Source organism: Paralichthys olivaceus, chromosome 12 (assembly GCF_024713975.1).
Source record: "Paralichthys olivaceus isolate ysfri-2021 chromosome 12, ASM2471397v2, whole genome shotgun sequence".
NCBI lineage: Eukaryota > Metazoa > Chordata > Actinopteri > Pleuronectiformes > Paralichthyidae > Paralichthys > Paralichthys olivaceus.
The window spans coordinates 8430301-8455069 of NC_091104.1; the positions used below are offsets into that span (position 1 = coordinate 8430301).

The 24769-nt window shown below is 40.8% G+C and overlaps 3 protein-coding genes across 23 annotated transcripts in view; all 3 read right to left on the minus strand.

Moving 5' to 3' along the window:
• Positions 1 to 2596: 2596 nt before the first annotated feature.
• On the minus strand, positions 2597 to 9689 carry eif5a2 (eukaryotic translation initiation factor 5A2). Its single transcript, XM_020098002.2, has 5 exons — positions 9549 to 9689; positions 8299 to 8478; positions 8063 to 8167; positions 6735 to 6866; positions 2597 to 5881 (listed from the first exon to the last, which is right to left on the minus strand). Exons 2-5 carry the CDS (start codon positions 8458 to 8460, stop codon positions 5816 to 5818), a joined length of 465 nt encoding a protein of 154 aa, XP_019953561.1. The 5' UTR covers positions 8461 to 8478; positions 9549 to 9689; the 3' UTR covers positions 2597 to 5815.
• A 1456-nt stretch (positions 9690 to 11145) lies between these two features.
• slc2a2 (solute carrier family 2 member 2) lies at positions 11146 to 19958 on the minus strand. The gene is made up of 12 exons (XM_020098001.2): positions 19699 to 19958; positions 19150 to 19245; positions 17613 to 17821; positions 17306 to 17430; positions 15934 to 16049; positions 15630 to 15792; positions 14053 to 14159; positions 13477 to 13557; positions 13194 to 13298; positions 12949 to 13050; positions 11958 to 12161; positions 11146 to 11851 (listed from the first exon to the last, which is right to left on the minus strand). Exons 1-12 carry the CDS (start codon positions 19711 to 19713, stop codon positions 11648 to 11650), a joined length of 1527 nt encoding a protein of 508 aa, XP_019953560.2. The 5' UTR covers positions 19714 to 19958; the 3' UTR covers positions 11146 to 11647.
• A 205-nt stretch (positions 19959 to 20163) lies between these two features.
• Positions 20164 to 24769, minus strand: part of tnika (TRAF2 and NCK interacting kinase a) — a 56479-nt gene continuing 51873 nt past the window's right edge. For all 21 annotated transcript variants that reach the window (XM_069535938.1, XM_069535937.1, XM_069535932.1 and 18 more), the window contains 3 exons: positions 24584 to 24743; positions 23039 to 23178; positions 20164 to 22723 (listed from right to left, as the gene is read on the minus strand). In XM_069535938.1, the coding sequence (XP_069392039.1) occupies positions 22640 to 22723; positions 23039 to 23178; positions 24584 to 24743 (384 nt within the window). In that variant the 3' untranslated portion in view covers positions 20164 to 22639. The remainder of the gene's footprint in view (positions 22724 to 23038; positions 23179 to 24583; positions 24744 to 24769) is intronic.

Sequence of the window (24769 nt, forward strand, 5' to 3'; positions counted from 1 at the left end):
GAAAAATTCTAGACAATCTATCTAGTAGTTATTTCAATCTACACCAAAGAGGTGGGTCGGCCTTCAGGCAGATAAATACCATTCCTACAGTCACACTACTGAGCCACGAACACTTCTGTCGACAACAATCCATCAAATGGTTGCTGGATATGTTTTCATCCCCCCCCCCCCCCACGCCACACACATACACACAGAATCCTTCCCTACGGGTCCTCTCTCAGTGGGATTGAGAACATGAAAGAACGACAAAACACCTCCTACTGTCCTCCAACTGTCATCCAAATCCTGTCAGAGGCTCATATGAAGTGCTCCCTCTCCCCATTTCTTAAAATTTTTGCTTTCAAAATCTGGATTCAATAAATCCACAGATCTTCAAGGACACTCCGAGAGCCCCCTCTACAGACACACACATGCATCCACACTCAAACACGCAGGCTACACAAACAGATATTCAAACAGTAACACACCCTAAACCAATTTGTCACACACAGAGACATCCTTCATATACATGGAGTCAAGCAGACGAGAAAACACGCTCACACTCGCACACAGGAAATAAACTAACACAACCCTGAATTGGAAGCATGTTACAGTATTTGTAAGTAATATAGTTTAATCCTAAGGTTTCTCCAAGGGAAAGTTACCCTGGCACCACAATGGAAATCACAAAATGCACCTTCTCAGCATTTCCTTCCTATTATAAACAGAGACGGTGCAATCAGTGATGGATATGAGCTCATTCACATACTTTCCTCTCAGAGTTTACGACGAACAGCATGTCGGATGGTATTAAAGGTATGTATGGAATTTCGGATTGCGCCAAGGACGGCTGCCGTGTCTCAAGTTCTCCGACAGCTCTTCTCGCACCTGGACCTGATGGCATCCCTGGCCGAGCTCTCAATTCAAATCCAAATTCAAGCGTTTATTGTCATTGAACAGTTGCACAGCAAAACTTAAGTGCAACTCCTCTCAGTGGTACAAAGAGACAATAAAGAAAAGCAATAAAAACAGTTAAAAGAAAACAAAGATCAAAGTTCGACCAACAACTCATCATGTAAAAAACAGTCATAAATATATTGCATAGATGACAAGATAAATTAGTGTAGCACTCACACCAGGATACTATGATATAACACATTACATGATACTGCACAGACCCGGGCTCGTTTCACAGTTCTACAGTGAATTCAGTTCTTTTAGAGCAGATGGATAAAAACTATTCAGGAATCTGTAGGTGTGGCTCTTAAAAGACCTGTAGCGCCTCCCAGAGGGCAGCAGAGTGAACAGGTGGTTAACTGGGCGGGAAGAGTCCTGGGTTATGTTTGTGGCCCGACATTGGCATCGAACTCTGTATGTGTCCACACCAGGATGTCGTGCGAGAGGATACCTTCGACAGAACATCTGTAAAAAGACAGCAGCAGCTGCTGGGACAGGTTTACTCTCCCCTGTGTGTCCTTAAAAAGTAAAGCTGCTGCTGTGCCTCCTCCACCAGGCAGGTGGTGTTAACAGTCCATGAGAGGTCCTGGGAGATGTGTGTTCCCAGGAATTTGGAGTCGCTGACTCTCTCCACCATGCCTATGTTGCTGTATAGAGGGGCTTATGGCAAGCCGTTTGAGCATTTATTCCATATTCTTGATATCATATACCAGTCCCCTCCACTGGTTCACTCTTTGTCAGCACTAGTTGGACATGTGGTCGCACTAGTTCGGCATTTTTTCGTACTAGTCACTCTTTTTCGGCAACTAGTGGCACTTTTGTCCGACTAGTTCCAACAGCAACCTAGTAACGATGTACGCCGCACTAGCAGCACCAAAGCCCCTACTAGTCGGCTTTTTGACGCACTAGTGGCCCTCTGGACCGAACCAGTGGGGCTGGTTCCTGTCTCTTCCTCCTGAAGTTCTTTTGTTTTGGAGTGGTTAAGTGCCAAGTTGTTGGCTGACACCGTGCAGTCAGTTTTTGGATTTCATCCCCGTAGGCAGACTTGTTGTTTTTTTTATCAGCCCAACCACAGTTGTCTCGTCCGCAAACTTGATGATTGTGTTTGTGATGTGGGTTGGTCTGCAGTCGTAGGTATATAGAGTGTATAGCAAAGAACCCAGCACGCAACCCTGCAGTACCAAGCGTCAGGGTCGGGGAGGGATGGAACCCCGGTCTGACTGACTGTGGGTGGTTTGTTAAAAAGTCCTTAATTCATCTTCAAGTACGCTCACTGAAACCCAGATCGTGAAGTTTGGAAACCATTTTGCTTGGGATGATTGTATTAAAAGCAGAGCTAAAGTGACCAGCATTCTCACATTTGTGCTCGGGTGTTCCAGGCAGAGGTGGCAGAAGTACTCACATTCTTTACACACATTGGTGCTGCTGCTCGGTTTCTGTTGGGCCTTGACAGGTGTGCTCTCAAGTTCACCCTTAGTCTTGTCTTCTGTCCATCTACTGGTATGTTCTGGTGTTGTACAAACATACATTTAATTCTCAGATGAGCACTGAGAAACCTTCAATGACTTATTTAGCAAACAATGTGGCAATTATTGCAGCTGCTATTGTCCACGGGGGGAAACATTAAACTAAAACACTTTAAATGAGAAAACAGGCAATGTCTTGTAGCCAGTAACTTTATTTTGTCTACACAATAAAAACCGTTGTGATTATTAAGACAGCAGCAATACATTTGTTAGAATAGAGAAGAGATGCATCTTTATGGTCCAGAAGAGGCTTAAAGTCAGTTTCCCCCTCAGAAGCCATTACAACCAACCTGGGGAAATACCATAAACCCATGTTCCTCAGAATACACAACAAACACAAAGAGAATACAAGTCGAAAACAAAGATATAGGCCACTGTTCCTCACAATAATAATGAAGCAATAGTTAAAAGAAAGAGTGAAATTGTGAAGGGAATAGTGTCTCTGACAACAGGTGCCAGAGAGGAGAGAAAAAGAAATTTAACAAACTCCAACACCAGAACAATATGGGCTTTTAATATTTAAAAAATTAAAAAAAGGATAAAAACAATTGTATTATCCTCACTACTGACACCATTAACGTAACAGATTTCCTAATACTCAATTTGAAGCCCTGAGAAAATCTGACCTCATGACAGACTATTTTTCCCCCAGTTATGTCCCTTGCAGACCTGGATCCTAGATTGGCATGTGAAGCCAACAAGGTCAGGGTTGTCTCCCTTTATAGTGTAAACATTGTCTTAAGTGGAATCAGAGGTCAGTCCTATCAACCATCTCTGTGTGGGAGACGCCTTTAAGGGAAAAGGATCATTAATGAGATGTGTGGTGGGAATTGAGTGCTACATATCAGAGTCCAGAGAGAGAACTGTGGGTGAGAATCAAGTCCATTTTCCTGCATCTGACCTTGGTTATAAACAAATGTAACAGGGCTAAAATATGGCTTACGGAAGACTTGTCTTTTATTACAGCTGTAGAGATGGTGGGCAAATATTATGCCTCACAGCTGATAACATATAAGTATCATCTTGAAAATCACATGCATTTAAAGGAGCAAGTAGAGTAAAACTCAATACATCACTAAATGCGAAAATTTGTTTAACTTTTATCCAGCTTTTACTGCCACATAATCAGCATTTCCTGCAATTTGCATATGATCGAGATTGTTTTTTTCCCCCGCCCACACATTCTTCTCCCTGAGAATCATAACGATGATGTGCCTGTAGCCTGAAGCTGTAGAGGACTTCAAGTCATCTTTGCACATCTACCTATTTGCCACAAAACGAAACCCACTTAGCCAACAGATACAAATCCAGAGTGGTCATTCGCTTGTCAAACAACTTCTCCTGCTTTAAGATATGACTTCTCAAGCATGAAATGTACCTGAAGTACATTTGACTATGGTCGCGTGGCAACGGACATGCTGAACAAGAACAGAGGGAGGAGGAAATGTACATACAGCTTAATACACAAAACAAAACCCAGTGGATACCTTTGGTGTCTTGACAGAAGTAAAAAAAAAAAAAGTACTTGAGGTGGACTGAGGTCAGAACAAAAACAGACCGGCTGCCGTTGCACAAAGGAGAACTTGAAAGCTAAAACAGAATACTATTCAATGTCAATACTACAGTGTGGTTATAGACATTTAAGGAATATCATTATTGTCATGTTAACACTTCTCTAATCCCCCCCCCCCCCCCCTCCATTAAGGAATTTCTGCTCTAGAAATCAGATTTCATGATGTCCTCATGCATACATTTAACTAAATTGCTATCGGTCACAGGTTCATCACCTGAACAAAAACTTAAAGGGTTTTGCTGAGAGAAGTGCAGACAGTCGAACGACAATGCAACTCAATGATTCATCCTTGTAACTGAATGTCAAACTACACCTGCACTGAATTCAGCAGGTCAAACTGAGTCATTTCAGGAGGACATCAGGTTCTCTCATGAAAAACTGCCTTCTTCAGTCCAAATACTGTGATGAGAAATAAACGAAACAAACACTCTGCAGTTCTTCAAATATGTTGCCAATACACCTAAAATATTCCTTTGTTTGGATTTACTTATATTTCAGGGGAGAAAACAGCCGAGCGTGTAGACGCAGGTTCAACAACTTCATCGCACTGCATGTGAACACAATGACTACTTGCCATTGTCAATGTTTCAAGAAATGTTATTCTGTGTGGATGTGAAGCTAGAGAATCATCTTCCATGTGAGCCGCAAACCATTTTAGAGAGTAGACAGCACAAAACTCTTAAAATCCCATTAACAGCAACCACCCCCAAATTTATTGACAACTATCTAACTACCACACCTGCAGCCCAGGATATAGCTCAATGCTAACATCCATTCTTTCAATTTCTCCGATCACAAGACACGGATAAACTGCAAGATATCGACCACCTAGATTTTGCGCTATCAAGACTCAACAGTTTCTTGATTCCACCATTTTGTGTCAGAAGTGTCAATAGCTTTAGCACTGTAATAATGTTATTATTGAAACTTAACTTTGAGACAGTTGTTTTCAGACTAGAGTAGTAAAGGTCCTCAGTGACTTGTTCATTCAAAATCAGCTTCTATACAATTGTCAACTCATAAAAAGGCCTCAAGTGAAAAGAAAAGGTTTCAAGTGCAGAGGAGAAAATGGCCACACCCAAAACCCATCAGCTGAGACAGTCCCCTGCTAGAAAAGGATGTCTTACTGAGACGCAGCTAGATGCAGAGGAAAACTTGCCCACAAGAGTAAATTAAATGATGCCGCTTACAGAAATAAACTGCGGAAGTAATTTGTAATTTGCATGTAACTGCATGTGTTACTTGTCAGAGGGCAAAAAGACAATACAAAAAGTTGTATTTTGGGGTTGAACAGAAAAAATCTGAAGCTTATTTAAGATTTAATATCAGCAGAAATAAAAATCACTCAAGGGGAAATTTTACTTCAACACAAGGTGCAGTAGCTCAATTGTAAAGGAGACTTGAAATACTTGTTTATAGGAAACTCAAAAATGAAAGAATGATTTGATTTTAAGTAATGCACACAGTGGAACAAAAGCATATAACAAATACTATAAAAAGGAATGTTATTAATTACTGGGATGTTGCAAGGAATTCCTGGAATAATATCAATACCCACAAAGTTAAGCTGTGATGGCTAAGGGAGGAAAACTTCATTGATTGTAGAGAGTGGCAGGCAGTCCCGAGCCAGAGGTGCAGCTGAAGAAGCCGAGCCAGTCCAGGAATCTGGATTTTACTTGACCAGCAGAGAAACTGGTGGAGGGGTGAAGGCCAATAGCTTTGGAGAGGCTTGAAAACCATAATGGAGGATAAGACTATGGTTTCCAGCTTTGTCCTTGACTTATTTATTAGTCAAGTTCTTACAGGAGATGACATGCTCTTCACCAATAGCTTCTAACACAACGACCTGAAAAAGAAGGAAAGACAAATATCTGAGACCAGATGTCCCACCTCATTTTACTACTCCAGTATTTTCAATCACCATAAACAGAAGTTTAGAAATGCAAAGGGTGTTTTAATTAATCTGTTAATTTAAGGAAAAAGTAGGAGGGGTTTATCGTGAAATATTTGCAGGAGCACAGCTTCAAACTGTCTAGTATTGTTCTCTATTTGAGTAGACAGGACTACTTTTACAAGGAGTCATTTATGGCCATATTCAAGACAAAGCCTGTGTAAAAACATTGTGCTGCAGTAGCAGCTCCTCTGCAGAACAAATTGTTGAACTGAGACGCTAAATATTATGCATCGAACAGATGCTGTAAATATGAACTCAATGTGAATATTGTGTACTGAATAAATAAAGTTGCATAACTGCCTTACTTTGTGTTTATTTATGCTTGTACATTAAGCCTTTAATAGAAATTGCAAAAATAGTAAATATGACCGTCATAACGCCCGGGAAACATCGGAGGCGGCAAATTTGCGTGCGAGCCGCCTGACTGCTCTTATCAATAATTTTGTAACGAGTGGTTAATGCAATACCTTTCTAGTATAAGTATATCGTGCAACATTATGCAGGAGATAAGGCAGATGATAACCTAATCAACAGTGTAGTCTCTGTCTACAATAATCCACCACAGAGACAAAATAATGAATGAATAAAGGCAATTTTACAGACAGAAATTGACATTTTTGGTAAATATCAGTAAACATAGTAAAACCCTAAACCGAAATGGATAAACCACTTATGAAAACGTTTTTTAACAGTTGTTCAGATTCAGACAATTAGATCAAGATTTATTTTCACTTCAGAAACTTACCTGAAATGATTCACCTTTCTCGTTTTTCTCTATGATTTCTTTGCCCAGATCACCATCTGGAACTTTAAGATCCTCTCTAGGTTCTCCTTTATCATTCATGAGGGTCAAGTAACCTTCTGAGATATCAATAACCTGAATGTGTCGTTAGAAAAGGGAGAGAAATGATAAACGTTTAAAACATTTACTTCGACATTAAGACAAATACCAAGTCCACAAATACCAAACTGAAAGTGGCAGACCTGAGAGTAACTATGGATACTCAAAAACCGTAATAAAAAAATGTTTGCTAATGGGAGACTGGTAGTAACAGAAAACTTCAGTGATCAAAGGTTTCAGACACACTGCATTTCCCGAACTTTGCTGGAGAAACCAAATGGGCCGAGTAAGTGTTTTGATGTTTCTAACACGCAAGAGAAACATGGAGAATACAAATATTTCAGAATGAATAAAGGTTTGCACATAGAAGTCAGCCACAAGGATGTCAATTTGGAGAGACACTGGATTTTAAGAGTTTTTTTACAATTTGGCTGATGCCCTTTGTCGCTGTGCTGTAAACAAGAACACTACATTCTGCAGAAAATGTATAAATCATGTCCTGCCTCATGCATGCTCTACCCAAACACCATCCTTTGTCCAAATGTTCCTGTGAACACATCTGACCTGAACAATCTACTGCTGCGTACTTCATATGCAAGAGACAAAATGTCCAGAACTAATGTTCTGGACATTCCAGTTAATGTCAGAAAACATCTTATGTAATTTTTATTCCAATCAATGCTGCTGTAAATCTGTAAGCTCCATACCATGAACTCAATAGTTCTCAAATTTTCATTCACAAGAATTTGATCACATAAATCAATAAAGTTTACTTAACAGAATTGGTATCCACTTAAAAAAAGCTGAGTACTACAACAAGACAATGTTAAAATACAAGCTACTGTTTCCTTGCGTGTTTTTTTTGAGAATATTGGTCCAAAAATCAGGGAGGAACAAATAAACCTGTTCAACTAGTTTATAACCTGTACATCCTTTCACAACTGCTGAGTACACAGCTCAGCTCTGACACATGTGACACACCCATTTGGCTAACAAGATAGCACTTCTCATGTTACACCTTCTCCACAATGTAAAGTTTTATAAAATCTAAAACAATATGGTCAGTGGATACACTAGTGGTCTAAATAACCAACATAGATGAGCAGAACAAATACCGTCTACCAGAACCAACTGGTCTAAAAATGGTCACAAGATCCCTGCATTCGTTACAAATGCCACTTACCCCCTGAGGCCCCTCAGTTACAACAAGAGCTCAGACATAGACCTCTTACCTCATACTCCGTCCTTGTAACATGTGGGACATCTAAGTTATGGGTAGATGGGCAGATATCTTCATTTTTCTTCTGAGTAAAGATGTCAATTCCAACAATGTGAATCTGGGAAGACACCACAGATAATAAGGTTCAGCCTCGGGCCAAGTCAGCTTCGTATGAAACTCCTTAAACTGGGAAACACAAATTCATTAAAATGCCTTTAGCTCTGCATTCCAAATGACAGGCTGCTTTACCTTGGCATGCCCATGCTTGCCAGTCTTGGAGGTACTCATCTCGACGATCTTGCAGGGACGACTTTTTATCATGACATGACCATTTTTCCTCAGGGAAGAACACTGCACGGGGTAGGTTTGAGAAGCCCCGGACTGTCCGGTGCAGAAATCCTCTTCTGCCATGGTGGTCAACAGGCTGTGCTGTGAACATAAACAGCATATGACAAAAAAATAAAATAAGATGCAGAACATAGCTTGTACTCCACAACAGATATACACACACACACACACACACAGAGATGGGTAATGAAACAAAATGTGAAATTAGTAATTCAAGAAATAATGTAGGCAAGATGGAGGAGGTCGCTGAATGGTTTGAAGAGTGAGGAAATGAAGTGGAGTTGGCCAGCAGATCCCAAACCAGGGGAGACTTTGGATCCGTGTGCTAAATCAACAACTCGAGAATCATCAAAACACTAAAGGGGGGGGGTATCTTTTGGAAAGGAATGGCGCTTCATCGCTCCAGCAGAGACACAGTGAAGCTGAGCTAATGGCAAGTGGTGACTCGACACTTTACTACCGCACTTAGCGTTGTTTATTCGTCTAATGTGTTGTCCCTCTTCGAGCAAAGGACACTGGATCCCGGGGAAGTGTCTACGTGGTCACCCCCCCGATCGGAAGAAGAAGCTGCTCGGGCTGTAAGAGCTTAAAAACAGAGAAATGACAGCTCGAACTTCACCATCTCATGCTTCCGTCCGAGTGCAACTTTTCAAGCTAATGCTAATACAAGATTTTTTTTTAAATAATTTTAAAAAACTAATGGATTCCCCTCGAGCTGCTTCCTGTGTGCTTTAATACGTTAGCAGCATTACAACATTAGCTGGAAATATCAGCAAAGGTGGCTCGCTTGGGCTAAAGAGCTAGCAAACACTGTTAAGCAGCCGTGTTACGTGGCAGCTGGGCCACACGAGCAGCTAGCTTCAGGTTCCACCTCGTGTTTTCTCTGCCGTTAGCCGAGTTAGCTAGCTAGCTAGCTAGCTTAAAACGACCAACACCCATTGGCGTCGACGCGGATGCTAACGTTAGCCACAGCGTCGTGCTAACTTCTTTCACATCGCTACGCACAAGTTATCAACGAACCGCGGGGGACGACAAACCTCGCTGCCCGACGTCGCGAGTGAGCTCAGCGGGTACTTACACCCCGGAAGATTCGCCCCCACCGGGTTTTAGCGACAACTGTTGCCGGAGAAGAAGTCAAGAGTTGGGCTTACCTTTGTTCTGCTTACGCTGAAATAAAGGGAGCGTCACTTCGCATGCGTGGAGCTTATGTACGGCAGGAGGAGCGGAGAGGGCAGGTACGGGCTCCGGTGACAGAGGTGGGTGGAGGCGGGGGGAAGTATGGGGGAGGAGACGGGAGGAGGGAGGACGATCGGCAGACACTCATCTGCAGCTAAAACAGCTGGACAGTGACTGAGTACTTGTACTTGTAATCACTAACGAAAGCATTTTTGTTTTCTGCATCCATACTTTAACTCCACATCAGGTTTTACATAGAAAACATAGAGTAACAAACTGCAAGATACGATCTATAATGATATACAGTAAACAGTGCAGCTATGTGGTTAATTGCAATCAGCACAGTTCAACAGAACAGTGCTCATAATAATAATAATAATATAATAATAATACTTTGATCATCAGCCACTTTGACATGGTTAAATATTAACTATATTTTGTGTTAGTGTAACTTTGTGTTGATTTGTTTTCTCTTTGTTGCAAATGTAGAAACTATACAGAGCTCTCTTGTTTAGTCAGACTAGCTGTCATGTGGAGTTGAATAGAAAACCTCAATGTCCATGTTACGTTGAAATTTGTGTTGAGCTACAAAGCAGAGCACATGGTGCAACAAAGTGGATTAAAAAAAAGGCACATGACAAGCACAGGTCATTCATTCCGACATAACTACATATTACATGTTACATATGTAATATGTAACAATATGTAACAACCTCCTGCAAGTTTTCTGTGTTTCCAGCATTGTGTTAACTCATGACTGTTTAGCTCAGGGCTAATATGCAGCGTTGACTGGGAAGGGCCAACACAACCAGTTTGTAATTAGTCTTAAATAAGTCCCGAAGCATTTCTGTGGGCTGTGGAGGAGGGGCTGCCTCCTAGGGTAAAGAGACAAGTCTGAAACTTCCATCATTTGGTCTTTAAAACTCAGCTGCTATGAAGAAATGTGGATATTCTAAGAATTGAATGGATAAAAACACATGTATATTTTATTCCTTAAAATTCCACTCCAAAATTGTAATTTATTAATAGTAATTTTATACGTTTTATTTCCCCCCAAAATTTAAGTTATCTCATTTAAAATTACGTCAACTGCTTTAATTCATTGCATTTCCAGAATCTACTGAAATATCTGTTGTTTTGTGAGTTTAACTGTTGACTCCTAGTGGTGAAGTAACTGAATAACTCTCCCCTCTCCTTCAAAGAATGTGAGAGAGTCATAGGGGAAGAACTGATGGTCCTTCAGATAACATAAACATGGGAAAGGCCTTCTTTAGACAGTGTTTTTCCATTCTGGGCCACCGTAGGAACATGTTGGTGCAACGACAGACTGTGGAAAAGGACTTGCTCAAGATGTACATGAAAAGAGCTAATTCATAACAGCTCTAAGCTTCAGTTCATATTAAACTGTTGAAAGCTTGTTTATAAATATTAGATTTGATTTCTGCCAGAATTCTACACATGCACTGGATGTTTAAAATGTTCTTTGTTTGTGCACGTTTTTAAGCTTCCATAACCAATGCCTAAACAAATCCTTCTGAAGAAGTTCTAATGTCAAAAAGACTTAATCAAACATAAAAGACTTGAACTCAGATTTAATGGGACGTCAACTTCCCCCTTCAGCAGGTGAACACATTCCAACTCATGCACACATACTTACATGTACAGTACATACCGACAGTCAATGATTCAACGTTCAAGTTACAGTGAACAAAATACATTATTTAATAGAGTCAGAAGTTGTGATTTACATAAACGCACACCATAAACGACAACAGAACAGAGACACTGTGATATCTACACACACACAGAGGGGAATGTTACTTCATGCTCGGGACTCCATTGGTAGAAATTACCCAAAACACTAAAATCCTGTAGCTTATCCTGTGAAAATAAGAGTGACCCCATCTACAAGAGATTAAACATTCCATACACCAGTAAAACATTTTTCATTACACTGCTTTTGTGTAGGTCTTGTATTAATGTAATGAAAATTCGTCAGTTTCTCCTGTGTAAACAACCTAATTTTAATAGATCTCATGATAATACTGTAGAGAAAAACACAAGAAATACTGATTTAGGCATCTGTGGATGTTTTGAGCTGCTGCAGTTCAGAATGGTCTCTAGGAATCTGCTGTGGGATTTTTCGTCCCTTGTGGAAGACAGCAGCAATCTCCTCGAAGGTTTTCCCTTTGGTCTCAGGGACCCGGAGATAAGTAAACACAGTGAAACAGAAAAGCAGCGCAGCAAACAGTAGAAACACGTAGCAACCCAGCCAAACCTGAAACACAAAAATAAGTAGGTAAAAAGATGTCTCAGGTGGGACAGTTTGTCTGAAGGAAAGAAATTCAGGTGCTCATTTCTGTGTATGTGTCCCCTCTGCCTACCTGTATATAGGAGAAGGTCATGCCTATGATGAAGTTGCTGGTCCAGTTGCAGCAGCCAGCGAGAGCGAGGGCCGCAGGCCGAGGTCCCTGACTGAACAGCTCAGCCACTATGAACCATGGAATCGGACCAGGACCAATTTCAAAGAAACTCACAAAGAGGAAGATGGCAGACATGCTGACGTAGGTCATCCAGATGAATTGATTCTGGAAGGAAGAGTAATTCAGTAAAGCTAAGTCTTGCTACTTTAAAGGGAGACATAAAATGGCCGTAGCTTTTTGAGAAGCTATTAAACACTTAAACTAAATTAAACACAATCATCTAAATTGTACAAATTGTTGTTTTCTTTAACCTAAAATGGGCCCTTTATATTCAAATACTTCGTATTTACCTCTTTACGGAGGTGGCCATGTTTTTTAACCAAACAGGTTTTGAGTTTGTATGACAACTGAAGGATACCACAGGTGCTCTCATATGTTTAGAGGGGGAGGTGAGGGGCATTCAGCTGCAACAGGAAACTTCACCACTAGATGTCACTAAATTCTACACACTGAACCTTGAAATAAATGTCTCCAGGATGTGCCGTGATATTTCCTTGTAAAAACAGCCCATGTGGCTAAGAAGTGGTTGAATGCTAATGTAAGCTGATGTCTGCTGTCTGAGGTATGACTAATGAGCTGTCAAATATGTTTAACCTGGATACATGGACTCATAATCCTCCATATTTTAACTATCCATTGTCTTTTCAGTTGCTGATCACTTATGGACCTGTGAATATGGTCTATAAGTAGATTTGTTTTTGTGAAACCTACCTTTAATTCTCATATTGAAAACATACATACGATTCATTCACATACTTGCCTCTCCGATGTTACAGCAAAAGCAGCATTCAGAAACAGCACAACTCCTTAACAAACTGAAATTGCAGGGGCAACCCCATAATTGGATGGAGGCTCAGCTCAGGTTACAGCTCTGACACCTGGTTGAACAAACCTGGAGTGCGAGGCCCACTGTCATGGTGATTGCGCAGCAGCACATTCCTCCCAGACCAATGAGCGTCAGATTGCGTCGACCAGCCCGGTCCACCAGTGCAACCTGGGACAGAGTACAATGTCTATCTCTGTATGTATGTGTTAAGGGTAGGTGTGTAGATGAAATAAGAGAATACCATCATATGTAAATGTATAACCTCCACATGCGTTTGTGTGTTTTTGTGTTTTGTATCTTCAGTTACTCACAGACACCATAGTAAAGACTGTGTTGATGACCCCAACTCCTATAGTAGCATAGACTGGCTGACTGACACCAGCCTGAGCGAAGATGGCCGTAGAGTAATAAAAGATCTTGAAGACAATACAAGGATAACATTTAATATATATATATAATATAATATATATAATATAATATAAAGAAAAAAAATTAAAGTATGAACCTGAATATGAGCGGAACATGTCTCCTTTAATGTGATTGAAAATGATCAGTAAATGAATGAGGAAGAGGTGAAAGGAATTAGCTACTCACAGCGTTGATGCCAGACAGCTGTTGAGAGAGATGCATCATGAGGGCAACAAACAGCTGCTGTCTGTAGACGGAGGAGCGGATCTACGAGGGAATGCACAACAGCAAAATGTTGTCTCTGAACGTCACATAGGCTTTTGTTTCTTTTATAGCTTTAGCTCATTGTCTGTAGTTACACATGAAATACATATTTGATTCGAGTGCATAAATTGTTTAGGTTCTTGAAAGAAACAACCGCATCTTTTTTAGGGTGTGACAGAAAGTGTATTTCTCATTAATTAATTACCATTTAAAACCAAACAAGTTACTATATAAAGTATCTAATGAATGATTTAACATTAACTGTCAGTGTACATTGGTTGCTCATTAATCTGTTTCCTTCCTGAGAAGGAATCTTACATTGCACTAAGGACTATTAACCTGACAGTGGTCAAGCAGCTCAGATTCAAACAGACATTTTTTTTATTTTAAATTTAAAAATCTGATCAGCAGTTTTCTTCATTATGTAAGTTTAAGTAAAATATTTAATGAGTTGTGATGATATATCTCAGATGGCCTCCTTCTTCTATGGAGACCAACCAAGGAGAAGATTAAGATCCTGGGCTCTTTGTCCGCCTCCTCCTTTTCTCTCCGCATTTCCTCCAGATCAGACGTTGTGTCATACGGCCCCCTCAAACGACACAGACCTGCAACCAAACACAGTGATGGGAAACAAGAGGCTTCAGAAATGACTCATTTGCAATGGTTTTCCATTTACTTTAATAAAGTGGCAGCACTGTAACAGTAATCTGTGCTCCAATATTAAAAAATGAACAAAAGCTTTACATTCAAATATGTACTGGAGTATAAGAGTATAAGTATTCATGTAGGGTTGGCAAAATATACTCTACGGCGTGCTCAACGTACTGCAAATTAGGAAAATATGCAAATATAGAGAAAACAACTTCATCAATTTACTAATCAACATGTATCTTGTCTTGTTTGTATATTCAATAAAGGTGTGAGAGTTGTTGGCTGCCAAGAAATGTTGTCGATAGTTAAACATTGATTTGACATATTTACATTTTGATTTTCCCACAGCTTTGTGTTGTGCCTACAGACTGTAAAGAGACTGATGACACTTCTCCCCTTACTCCCATTATCAAGAAATTAGGCCAAAATATTCCAGATACGAATGCTGCCATCTTGTGCCAGTGATGTCATTTGGAGCTTGAGTCGGCGGATCCTATATCGTGCTGGCATCTGACCGTAGTGGTTGACCATGATCGAGGTGGCAGCTGGTGGTGGATCCTTATGGCAGCAGTGGCTCATGACGAGGAATTATGATGCCGTATCCTGATCATGGTGGCCATGTGGACTATGATTACAACAATACTGCTTGATATACAATATGTCTACTCAGATACTCTACCATTACTGACAATAAGGAAGCGAAGCCCCACCATTACACATGCTCAGTGTATTCTTACTGCTTAGTTCGGCTCAAGTGTCCACTAACATTTACTGCAGCCAGCCACCAGGGGGCGATCAAGATGTTTTTGCTCATGTCGTCCATATTTATTTGACCTGGCTGTGGTCGTAAATTTAACAAACAGACGTGAGAGAGGTATGGAGGATCCTGTGAAGCCTACAGTATAAACTGTATTGCTGTGTCCGGAATCACTCACTCACTTACTATTCCCTTCTTCACCATATAGTTACAGCAACAACAGTGTCAGCTAGTGGAAAATTCTGAACGTTTATTTTCCCCTTAGTATTTATACTTTAAGGTAAAAAAAAAGTTGAATTAAGAAATAAACTTGTTTTCCGCAGTTCATGCCATGATGCTACGCTCGGCTTCTATTTACATTTATATGACAGGTCGGCCTCAAACTCCTCTCCACCACCAACGCAGTGCATGATGGTCTGTTGCTTAGTTTGTAAACATCTGCTGAGCACTACTTTTCCCAATGCACTGTGGGAAACAATGAGGGCACTATATAGGGTTTAAAAACTTCACTAAACATCCAGACACCACTACAAAATGGTGAACTCACTATATATTGATTAGTGAGTGATTTTGGACACAGCCCATGTCTGTATGACTGAGTGTGTAGTGTTTGACTCAGTGAGCACCACACACACAGATGAAAGTGAGGACTGTGTGTAGTTCTTACTTTTCTGAGCCTCCTGCTCTTTGCCCAGTAGAATGTAAAGGTAGCGCGGGCTCTCGGGGCACAGAGGCAGCAGCAGCGTTTGTAATACTGCCGGAGCCCCAGACAGACCAAGCAACAACGGCCACATATCATCGTTACCAAGCAGAAAGTCCAAGCCTGCTACCTACACACACACACACACATACACACACACACACACACACACACACACACACACATACACACACACACACACTTTAAATATGTTTGATTTGTTGTCAGCAAATATGTTGCTGACTGCAGTGCACGTGTGAGAGCAGCTCACCTGGCTGATTAGGATACCGATGACAATAGCCAGCTGGTGTAACGTTCCCAGAGCCCCTCTGTAGGCCTTGGGTGCAATCTCTCCAATGTACATAGGCACCAGTCCAGATGTCAACCCTGAAACACACACATCACGTGCTGAGCAATATTCAACAAACACTATTCACAGCACGAGGCTTTGTTTTGTGCCAAAATGTGCCTGTCAATAGTTACGTTTGCGAGTAATGGGTTCTCGCAAAGCCAAAAAAATCCATGATGTCACTGATTTTAAAATAAATAGGCAGGTCAGGGTTAGCCTTGCGGTTTGGACAACTGTTGACAACTTAGAGAGATAGGAGAGCTCTGCAGTATGTGATATGTGATAAAAAAACTTCTGAAGAAATGATTGGCTGCTCTCTGCCATCATTGGAAGACATCTCCAGCTCTGTCTCTGCAAAGCCTGGAAACTAATAAACCCTTCCCGTCCTCCATCATGAAATGTTCTCTTGACTGCACTTTACTGCATCGAAACTCAAACAAATAGACTCAAGGACAGTTTCTGTCCCCCGCCATCATCATCATCATCATCATCATCATCAACTTTTAAAGTGTAACATCCATTTTGTGCTATAACAAATGTGTAGCCACTCAATATCTATCAGTCTCATGTTTATTGTTTTTTGTCTTTTTGATATCTCTTATAAATTTACACTGTTTTAAAGGTCCAGTGTGTAAGATTAGGTGAAAGGGATCTATTGGCAGAAATTGTATATAAAACAATCTTAGTGTTGCTTTCACTAGTGAGTTTCATCAAAATTGTACAAATTGTTGTTTTCTTGACTCTAAATTGGACCCTTTATATTTAAACACTTTATATTTACAGTCCTCTCTTTGGAGGCCACCATGTTTTTTACAGTAGCCCGAACTAGATAAACGAAACAACCTGTTGAGTTTTTATGACAACTGAAGGTTTCCACAGGTTCTCTTTCATTTGGATGGACGGTGAGGTGAGGGGTATTCAGCTGCAACATGCAATTTAACCACTAGATATCACTAAATTCTATACACTGAACCTTTTGAGAGTAGCAACTCTAATTTCGTTGTACTGCTTTCTTTTGTACAATGATAATAATCCACAGTTGATGCAGCAATTCCTGGTATGTTCAGAAATGCACTTGGCGAGATTGAAGTCGTATAAACGGTTGTTGAGAAAATCAGAAAGATGTAGATTTGTATGTTTCATATTGTATGTTAAATACTTAGCTTTCAAGGAAATAACTGGTGATAATGAGGACAACTTGCCTCTTCTATAGTGTATAATCCATAAACACTGGGATTTCCAATGAATTCACATGAGTATTGGTTTGCAGGTTGTAGTATATGTTTCACTGTACCACAGTAAAAGCCCATAACAGCGCGGCCTGAGATGACCATAATGTGAGGTTTCCACATCTTGCAAAGACCCATCAGCAGACCAGCAGCCACAGCCAGAACATTGACCATTAACATGCCTTTCACCCTGAAAAACAAAGAGACAGAAAGGTGGCAGAGAGAGATGCACAGAAAAAGTAGAGGGATATGTGTGCTGTGGCATGATTCCACATTGATCCTGGTTTATCTTCAATTTTGTCAATGTTCTCCCACTGATGCTTGTCTCCATCTCCCATTTTCAGCCTCATTATTACATCCTTCCTTTCTCACCTCCCTTTCAGGTCTCCCACAAATCCTACCAGGAAGGAGGATAACATGCCGCCTATGGAGAAGATTGCCACCGACAGGGACCAGTAAATGACCACAGCAGGGTCGTCTCCCACCTCCGGCAGCTCCTCTTCTTCTGTGCTGTTCTCTGGAAGCACAGTGGTCCTCTCTGTCCAGACCCCCAGGGAGCGTCCATAATGCTTTTCAATGACCTATGATAGAGGCATGTCAATCACAGCTGTGCACCCAGAGACAGGAAAAGAAAAGGCAAGAACAAAATATTCACAAACAGAAACGTAAATGGATCCATTCCAATCATCTTAAAGGTCCAGTGTGTAAGATTTAGGTGAAAGGGAACTATTGATAGAAATTTAATGTAGAATAATCCTCATGATGTTTTCACTAGTTTGTTTCATCTAAATTGTATGAATTGTAGTTTTCTTTACCCCAGAAAAAGCCCTTTATATTTAAATACTTCATATTTACATTGAGGGGACCCTCTCTATGGAGGCCACCATGTTTTTTACATTAGTCCAGACTGAACAAACTAAACACCTTTTGAGATTTTATGACAACTGAAGCTACCACAGGTTCGTTTTAATGTTTGGAAGGGGAGGGTGAGGTGAGGGGTGTTCAGCTGCAAGTATGTTTCATAGTCCTGACATTCATTATGTAACATTAAATTTGCCTTACAAGCAAAAAGGTTCTAGGTCTGAACCTGTCCAAAGAACATGTCGCTGTGTCACTTTAATGTCATATTTGGAGTTTGCACCAACCACTTGTTAATAGGTAAGGAGCGTACTTGGTTCACAGCCTGTGTATGTTTGGTGTCTTCTACTTGTTTCTATTTCAGCTTGCTGATATAAATATATATATTTATATCTTGGGGCCATGTCTGCACAGTGACACTGCACAGGGACATCATTATAGGTGCGGATCAGAACATAGTGTAATGGAACACCTTATACAAGCTCAATTTGCACAACCAATCACAGAAAATTACAGGCCAATGCTACTTCTTTAAAGTACGGCTCTTAACCTAGCCATACCTGCCAGCAATTACCACATATTGACATTTTTCCAAGCAAAAAGGTTTCAACCTTATCACCTGCAAAGCTCAGGTGATGTGCATTAATATAACCTCCTGCTCTGGTTTAATTAAGCTAGAGACATTTTCATATATTTCATCCTTGACTCAGTGGAAAAGTTTAATGTCCTGAGCATCTCCACACAGCCTGAGCTTCTGTCTATCCTTTCTGAGGTCCTCCACACAGACAGAGATGTAATCCACAATGCAGAGGCCAACGATGTTCAGACCGCTACACAAGGCAATTGGAGGAAAAGTTGCTTTTGTCGATACTGAGAAAAGGCAAATATTTTTTTCTCTCTGATTGTTATGTTCACTCCGGTGCTGCAGAAACATTATATGAGCATCATGGCTGTAGGTTGGAGTAAGCATTTGGTTCAGTTGCCTGAAAATATAAGTAATCCGAGATGATTGAATGACCCAGTACAGGAGCAGTGTTAAAGTAAAGAGTACCTTCTGTGGTGCGTTTATAACTCCAAGACTGTATCCGTACTGCAGGGACCCGAGAGCTGCTGTGAAGACGGCAAATGCCAGCGTACCTGTCAGCTGCTGCAGGTGGTGAGAGGTAATCAAGACAAGCAAGAACGTGGCTGTTTGAACAGACGCTAACCTCTACTCACATGATGATATCACAAATCAAAAGTACAGAGACAGGCTTTATCAGATTTAGAACTGCTTTGTGGATGAGGGTAAAGGTGTTTAAATTATGTTTTTATTTATTACTTGATAAATTGTACTTTTAAATATTTTATCTCATGGAAAACACATCACATAAATGCATGTATGACATCCTCCTGAGCAAAAAGACAATGCAAACCAGAGAACACACCAATTCATAAAAATCTCTGAGCGTCTCAGCAATTTTTAGACTACTTTGTAGCAGCCATAAAAAAAGCAACACATTTGCAAATATTCCTCATCTTGATTCAGAATAAACATGTAGCACATGGGTAACCTTTTGAATTTAATAAAATGTAAAGAATGTAGTTAGAACGATCTTACCTTCCCAGAGTCCATGATGGGTCCAGAGTGTCAGCCAAGAGGTGGGTAATGATCAATGAAGCTGCAAGCACGATCACGCCGTGTCCACTCACTAATCGCCCGACACATGCATGAACACATGCACATGGATACACACACACACACACACACACACACACACACACACACACACACACACTCAAACACTAAGACAAGTCAAACGTTAAATATCCTCTTTGCACAAACAGCCACTTTTGAAAGTGAGAAATATATTGATCCTCAGCAAAATTACTGTTGAGTAGATTCTTATTTATGTTCTTTGAATATATTAATGGGATTCTTTCTCTCTCACATGCACAGAAGTACACAAGCTGTTAATGATATACTTCAGGGGGGGGCAAAGTCTGAGGGTCGGCGCTGATACAAATGTGTGTGCATGCAAAAAAACAACAACAACAAAAAAAAGGAAAGACAATTTCAGAGGCATAATGCTCTAGTTTCATTTATTTCTCTCTTACAGCATCTCTTTTACAAAACAAATAAATCCCCAAACAGGACATTAGTAATGCTCTTTTTCAAAATAAAGAAAACAAGAAATAAACAGAACAAAAGAATACAGTGGTTTCGTCTTTGAAAGGAGAGTTCTCAGTGTAATGACCATCTTTTTCTAAGTGGAAGAGTGAATTCCGCAATGGACACACACACACACACACACACACACACACACACACACACACACACACACACACACACACACACACACACACACACACACACACACACACACACACACACAGGGAAGACGGTGGTTTCTTCAGCTCGGCTCTTTATTGCTAAATGTTAGCCTGCTCTCAGTGAACCTAACAGCTCCGCAGGAACAGCTACTGCATGGACGTGTAGAAAAGTCATTGGAAATACAACAGAATGATTTCAATAATTTGACAGAAAAATGTATTCGAATGATCGTTACATAACTGCGGAATGAGCCTATTTTTGTGCCATCGTACATTTCTTGTAACCACAGGCCAACATGCTGACTGACCTGCAGAATATCCACCAGGGGATAAAACACTCATCTGCATTTCATTGCTCTCGGACAATGAGGATGAGCAGGAACCCGTCCACCCTTGATAGTGTTGCAAATTTAATACAATATGCATTAATGACTGAGCTGTGCTAGATATCGAGAGAGAAATGGCAAAGAGTTCTATTCAGTTACTCCTTTCAAAGAATGAATCAAGTCTAAAAAGTTGTTAAAGTCACATCTTCATCAGAAGAGACAAATTACATCACGTGTTAAAGTTAAAAAACTGTGTAAAGTAACCGCATAGGCAATAAAATCATTATTCATGATGAGTGGTAATCTCTTGGCCTCATTTTAGTTTTGCTTACTTCATGCTAGGCACTGTGCAAACAGTAAGGAGCCAAAAGTCAGAAGAGCCAATCAGGGAGGAGCATGACACCACAGCTTTTGACGAAGAGTGCTTTTTCACGTGCGCACAAATGTTGAGGATCACGGCTCTTAACCCGCTCAGGTCGTATATTCATGTGCATCATCCTATCTACCACAGCGACACGGCTGCAGGCGTGAGAAGCCAGTAACATCAAAATGTTAAAGGAAACAGAAACATACGACAGAACATAACACAAATCATCCACTAATATTGCCTATTTTCTTAAAATGCATGGTGTTCGCAAACACCAACTCATACTAGGAAGAAAATACAGTAAATCTGCTTGTAAACACACTCAGCGGTGCTTTGATCTCATTAAAGTAGAAGTTCACGCACAGAGACAGAATTACTTGACCTTTTTTTCGTGGACGTCAAACATCCAACTTTGATTCAAACGTGAGTCATTGTGACAGAGTTAAACACACACACGCATTCACACACATATCAACACACGCTCCTGACTTCAGAGACACGTGCTGTACATCGAGCTTCAACGACCGACTGACGAGGAAGAGGAACAGAAAAAATAAACACAACGAGCAGAACGACTCCCTCGTTGAATATTACAGTATATCTGATGCAGCACCTTCAGAGTATAAAGAGTGTGATGATGAAGAGGGTGTGACACACAACGGACCAGTGGTTTCATTTTAAAGGGACACAGACATCATCTTTGCATACTATTGCGACCTGCCCGTGACGGCAAGGTCTCACCGCATCTCTATCAGTGAGATGCGATCGAACACCAAGTCACCAAAGATGACGAGAGGAAGAGGAGGAGGAGGAGGGGGAGGAGGAGTGACAGAGGAGAAAGAAAATCAATCAGGCTGTCTGCCTTCCCCCCCCGACATCCAGAGTAGATTTGTCATCCCTCTCAGCCGCCCTCCCTGCACTGTCATATCCAGAAGTATTTATTTAAATTCATATTAAACATCACTCATCTGCTCGTCCTCCATCCCTTGAGGCTCAGTTCTCACACGGCGGACAGGAAGGGAGGGAGAAATTGAGGTGTCAGAGGGCTGGAAAAGTGATCACTTGTTCTAGCAGGAAGGAGCAGAAGAAGAAAGGTAGAGGACGAGCGACAGGGGAGACGGGTCCAAAGTGTTTTCTATAGTTGCTGAATGCGCTCGTCCTCTTGCGGAGAAGAGACGGACAAAAAAGGTAGAAGAGTTACAGACAGACGGACACAGAAAGAGGGGAAAAGAGAGAATATTTGGAAAGTCAGTGGCACTAGTTTGCCAGTCAGCTGAGGAAAGATGGCTTCTGTATGACCCTGATGTGATCTAGGGTAACACGTCTCTTTATTTAGAACAAAGTCTTTGTTTGTTTTTCTCTACGATATCCGTTTTTTTTTGTTAGCTAAATGTTTTTAGTCTCTCCAGTGTTAAAAGAGTTCAGTCGCGGCCACGCGGGCAGTCGGATCCTTTTGTGAGACGTGTCGTGGGCCGGGGTGGGTCGCCGGGCTGGCCAATGGGAGAGCGAGGCAGAGCAGAGTGTGGGAGGAGCCTTCACCAGTTCATCATGGAATTTCTGTTGAGGGTCATGAAGAAGACTTGGCTGCTGCCTCCCGAACGCACTGATGCAAAGAACACCTAGAGAGGAAGAAGATATTACAAATGATTATTTTCAGCTATAATTTCTGAATATTATAATTATCTAATATTATTTTGTAATAATATAAATAAAAAACAGGCAATTAATAATATAGTTTATTTCATTTGTATTATTTTTCATAAAGGCTACTTCTTTCACACATATCATTTTTAAGTGATATCATCGAAGCAGTGATGACATCGACCTAACTAGAGGGCGCAAGTCAAAACCAGAGCAGGTCACGTATTTCCCAGTATTCAGTATTTTCCTTGAGGTCCTGAGAAACAAAAGAGCACATTCCGACTGGGTCTTACCTTGTCATTCCGCTCACAGAGGAACTTCAGTCTCTGGGCTCTCTTGTGCATAAAGACTCCGTCCAGATGACCCGTCTCCACGGAGCGGATCTCTATGGCTTTTTCACCCCAGCCCATGATCTGATTAGAATGGATATAGGCTGGAGAGGAGAAAACACAAGGCGTCAGTAACAAAACAATAAAACCAAAATTACAACTTCTTGCTAATGACAATAACTTTGTCCTTGTCGGTTTGTTGGTTTGTTTTTCAGCATGATTACATAAAAACTACTGGACACACAACCACAAAACCTCGGTGGAAGGATTCCATATGGGATTCCATATTCGGATCCGGATTTTCACTTTCTTTAATGTTGCTAAATAAAGTGTTCACAAGGGAATAAATAATTGATCTTGATGAAATAAAAATACATATTTAGGAGACTGATATATATGTTTTTAAGAGGACTTCTGATTCATTATTCCTACTAGGTTTTAGTAATGTCAAGCTGTAAGATGATGTAATGTATTTCACAATGAGGTAATATTCTTTGCTTTTTACTCAGAAGTCAGGGTGGACTACTAAGCAGCAGGTCAGTTCATGGGACCTGTCTATCCACAGTGGTTGTATCGTAATCAAATGCACGAACATTATACGATCTGGAAACACCAAGGCTAGTGGCAGTAGAGGTAATTATAAAAGTGTAATACCCCTGGCAGCCACATGAGGACGATAAAGTACAAGTGTAGTTTCTGTTGATCCAGCGCTCATCCACATCTCTCAGACTCTTGCAAACTCTCTCTTCCTGTGTTTCCTTCACGTTTTCTCTATAATTGGCTAATGTTTATGTAGATCCTTGTTTCTTTCACTGAGCTTTCACCCTCAGTCCCTCTAAAATCTTTTTTCTTACGCCTGCAAAGCAGCTCTGGAGGCCTTTCCTTCTGAGCCTTAAAGGGACAGTATGTAAGATTTAGGTGAAAGGGAACTATTGGCAGAACTTTAATATAGAATAATCCTCATGATGTTTTCACTAGTTACTTTCATCTAAATTGTATGAATTGTAGTTTTCTTTACCCCACAAAAAGCCCTTTATATTCAAATATATTCATATTTACATCGAGGGGACCCTCTCTATGGAGGCCGCCATGTTTTTTACATTAGTCCAGACTGAACAAACTAAACACCTTTTGAGTTTTTATGATAATTAAAGGTTACCACAGGTTCTCTGTCATGTTTGGAAGGAGCGGGTGAGGTGAGGGGTGTTCAGCTGCAACATGCAATTTCAACACTAGATATCACAAAATTCTTCACACTGTAACTTTAAATGAACCCCTATAAGCTCAGTTCTTAGATACCTCAAAACACTTTGTATTGCGACACAGGCGCACCCACACAGATGCTGAAATCAGTAATGGCCTGTCCTTGCACTTATTTTAACCTCATAACTAAAGAGTTTGATCTTTGAACAGTGTATCTGTAAGATGTTTTAATGACCCCCCCCCCCCCCTGTTATAGGAATCCATTTCAATGAACCAAACACAGTTAAATACACGGGGGGGACTTACCAACAGAGGTAGGCATCTCTCCCCACTGAAGCACCACATCCTTGGTGATACGACCGTAGGTGTTGACGTAAACACCCTCGTCCTCATAACACAGCAGCATCTCCATTCCATCAGTTTTTGGCAGCACCACGATGGCATGGGGCATCACCTGGCTCTGGATCTAGAACAGATACAAACGCAACAAGA

Excerpts from the sequence above, each read along its gene's own strand:
- eif5a2 (XM_020098002.2), bottom strand. The coding sequence starts at position 8,460 with ATGGCAGAAGAGGATTTCTGCACCGGACAGTCCGGGGCTTCTCAAACC. Across the intron at positions 8,168-8,298 it reads GCAAGCATGGGCATGCCAAG|ATTCACATTGTTGGAATTGA; the intron begins GTAAAGCAGCCT and ends GTGTCTTCCCAG. Across the intron at positions 6,867-8,062 it reads TTACAAGGACGGAGTATGAG|GTTATTGATATCTCAGAAGG; the intron begins GTAAGAGGTCTA and ends CGACACATTCAG.
- slc2a2 (XM_020098001.2), bottom strand. Across the intron at positions 14,160-15,629 it reads AGAGCAGGAGGCTCAGAAAA|GTCTGTGTCGTTTGAGGGGG; the intron begins GTAAGAACTACA and ends GTTTGGTTGCAG. Across the intron at positions 13,051-13,193 it reads CAGTCTTTACTATGGTGTCT|GTTGCACTGGTGGACCGGGC; the intron begins GTGAGTAACTGA and ends ACTCTGTCCCAG.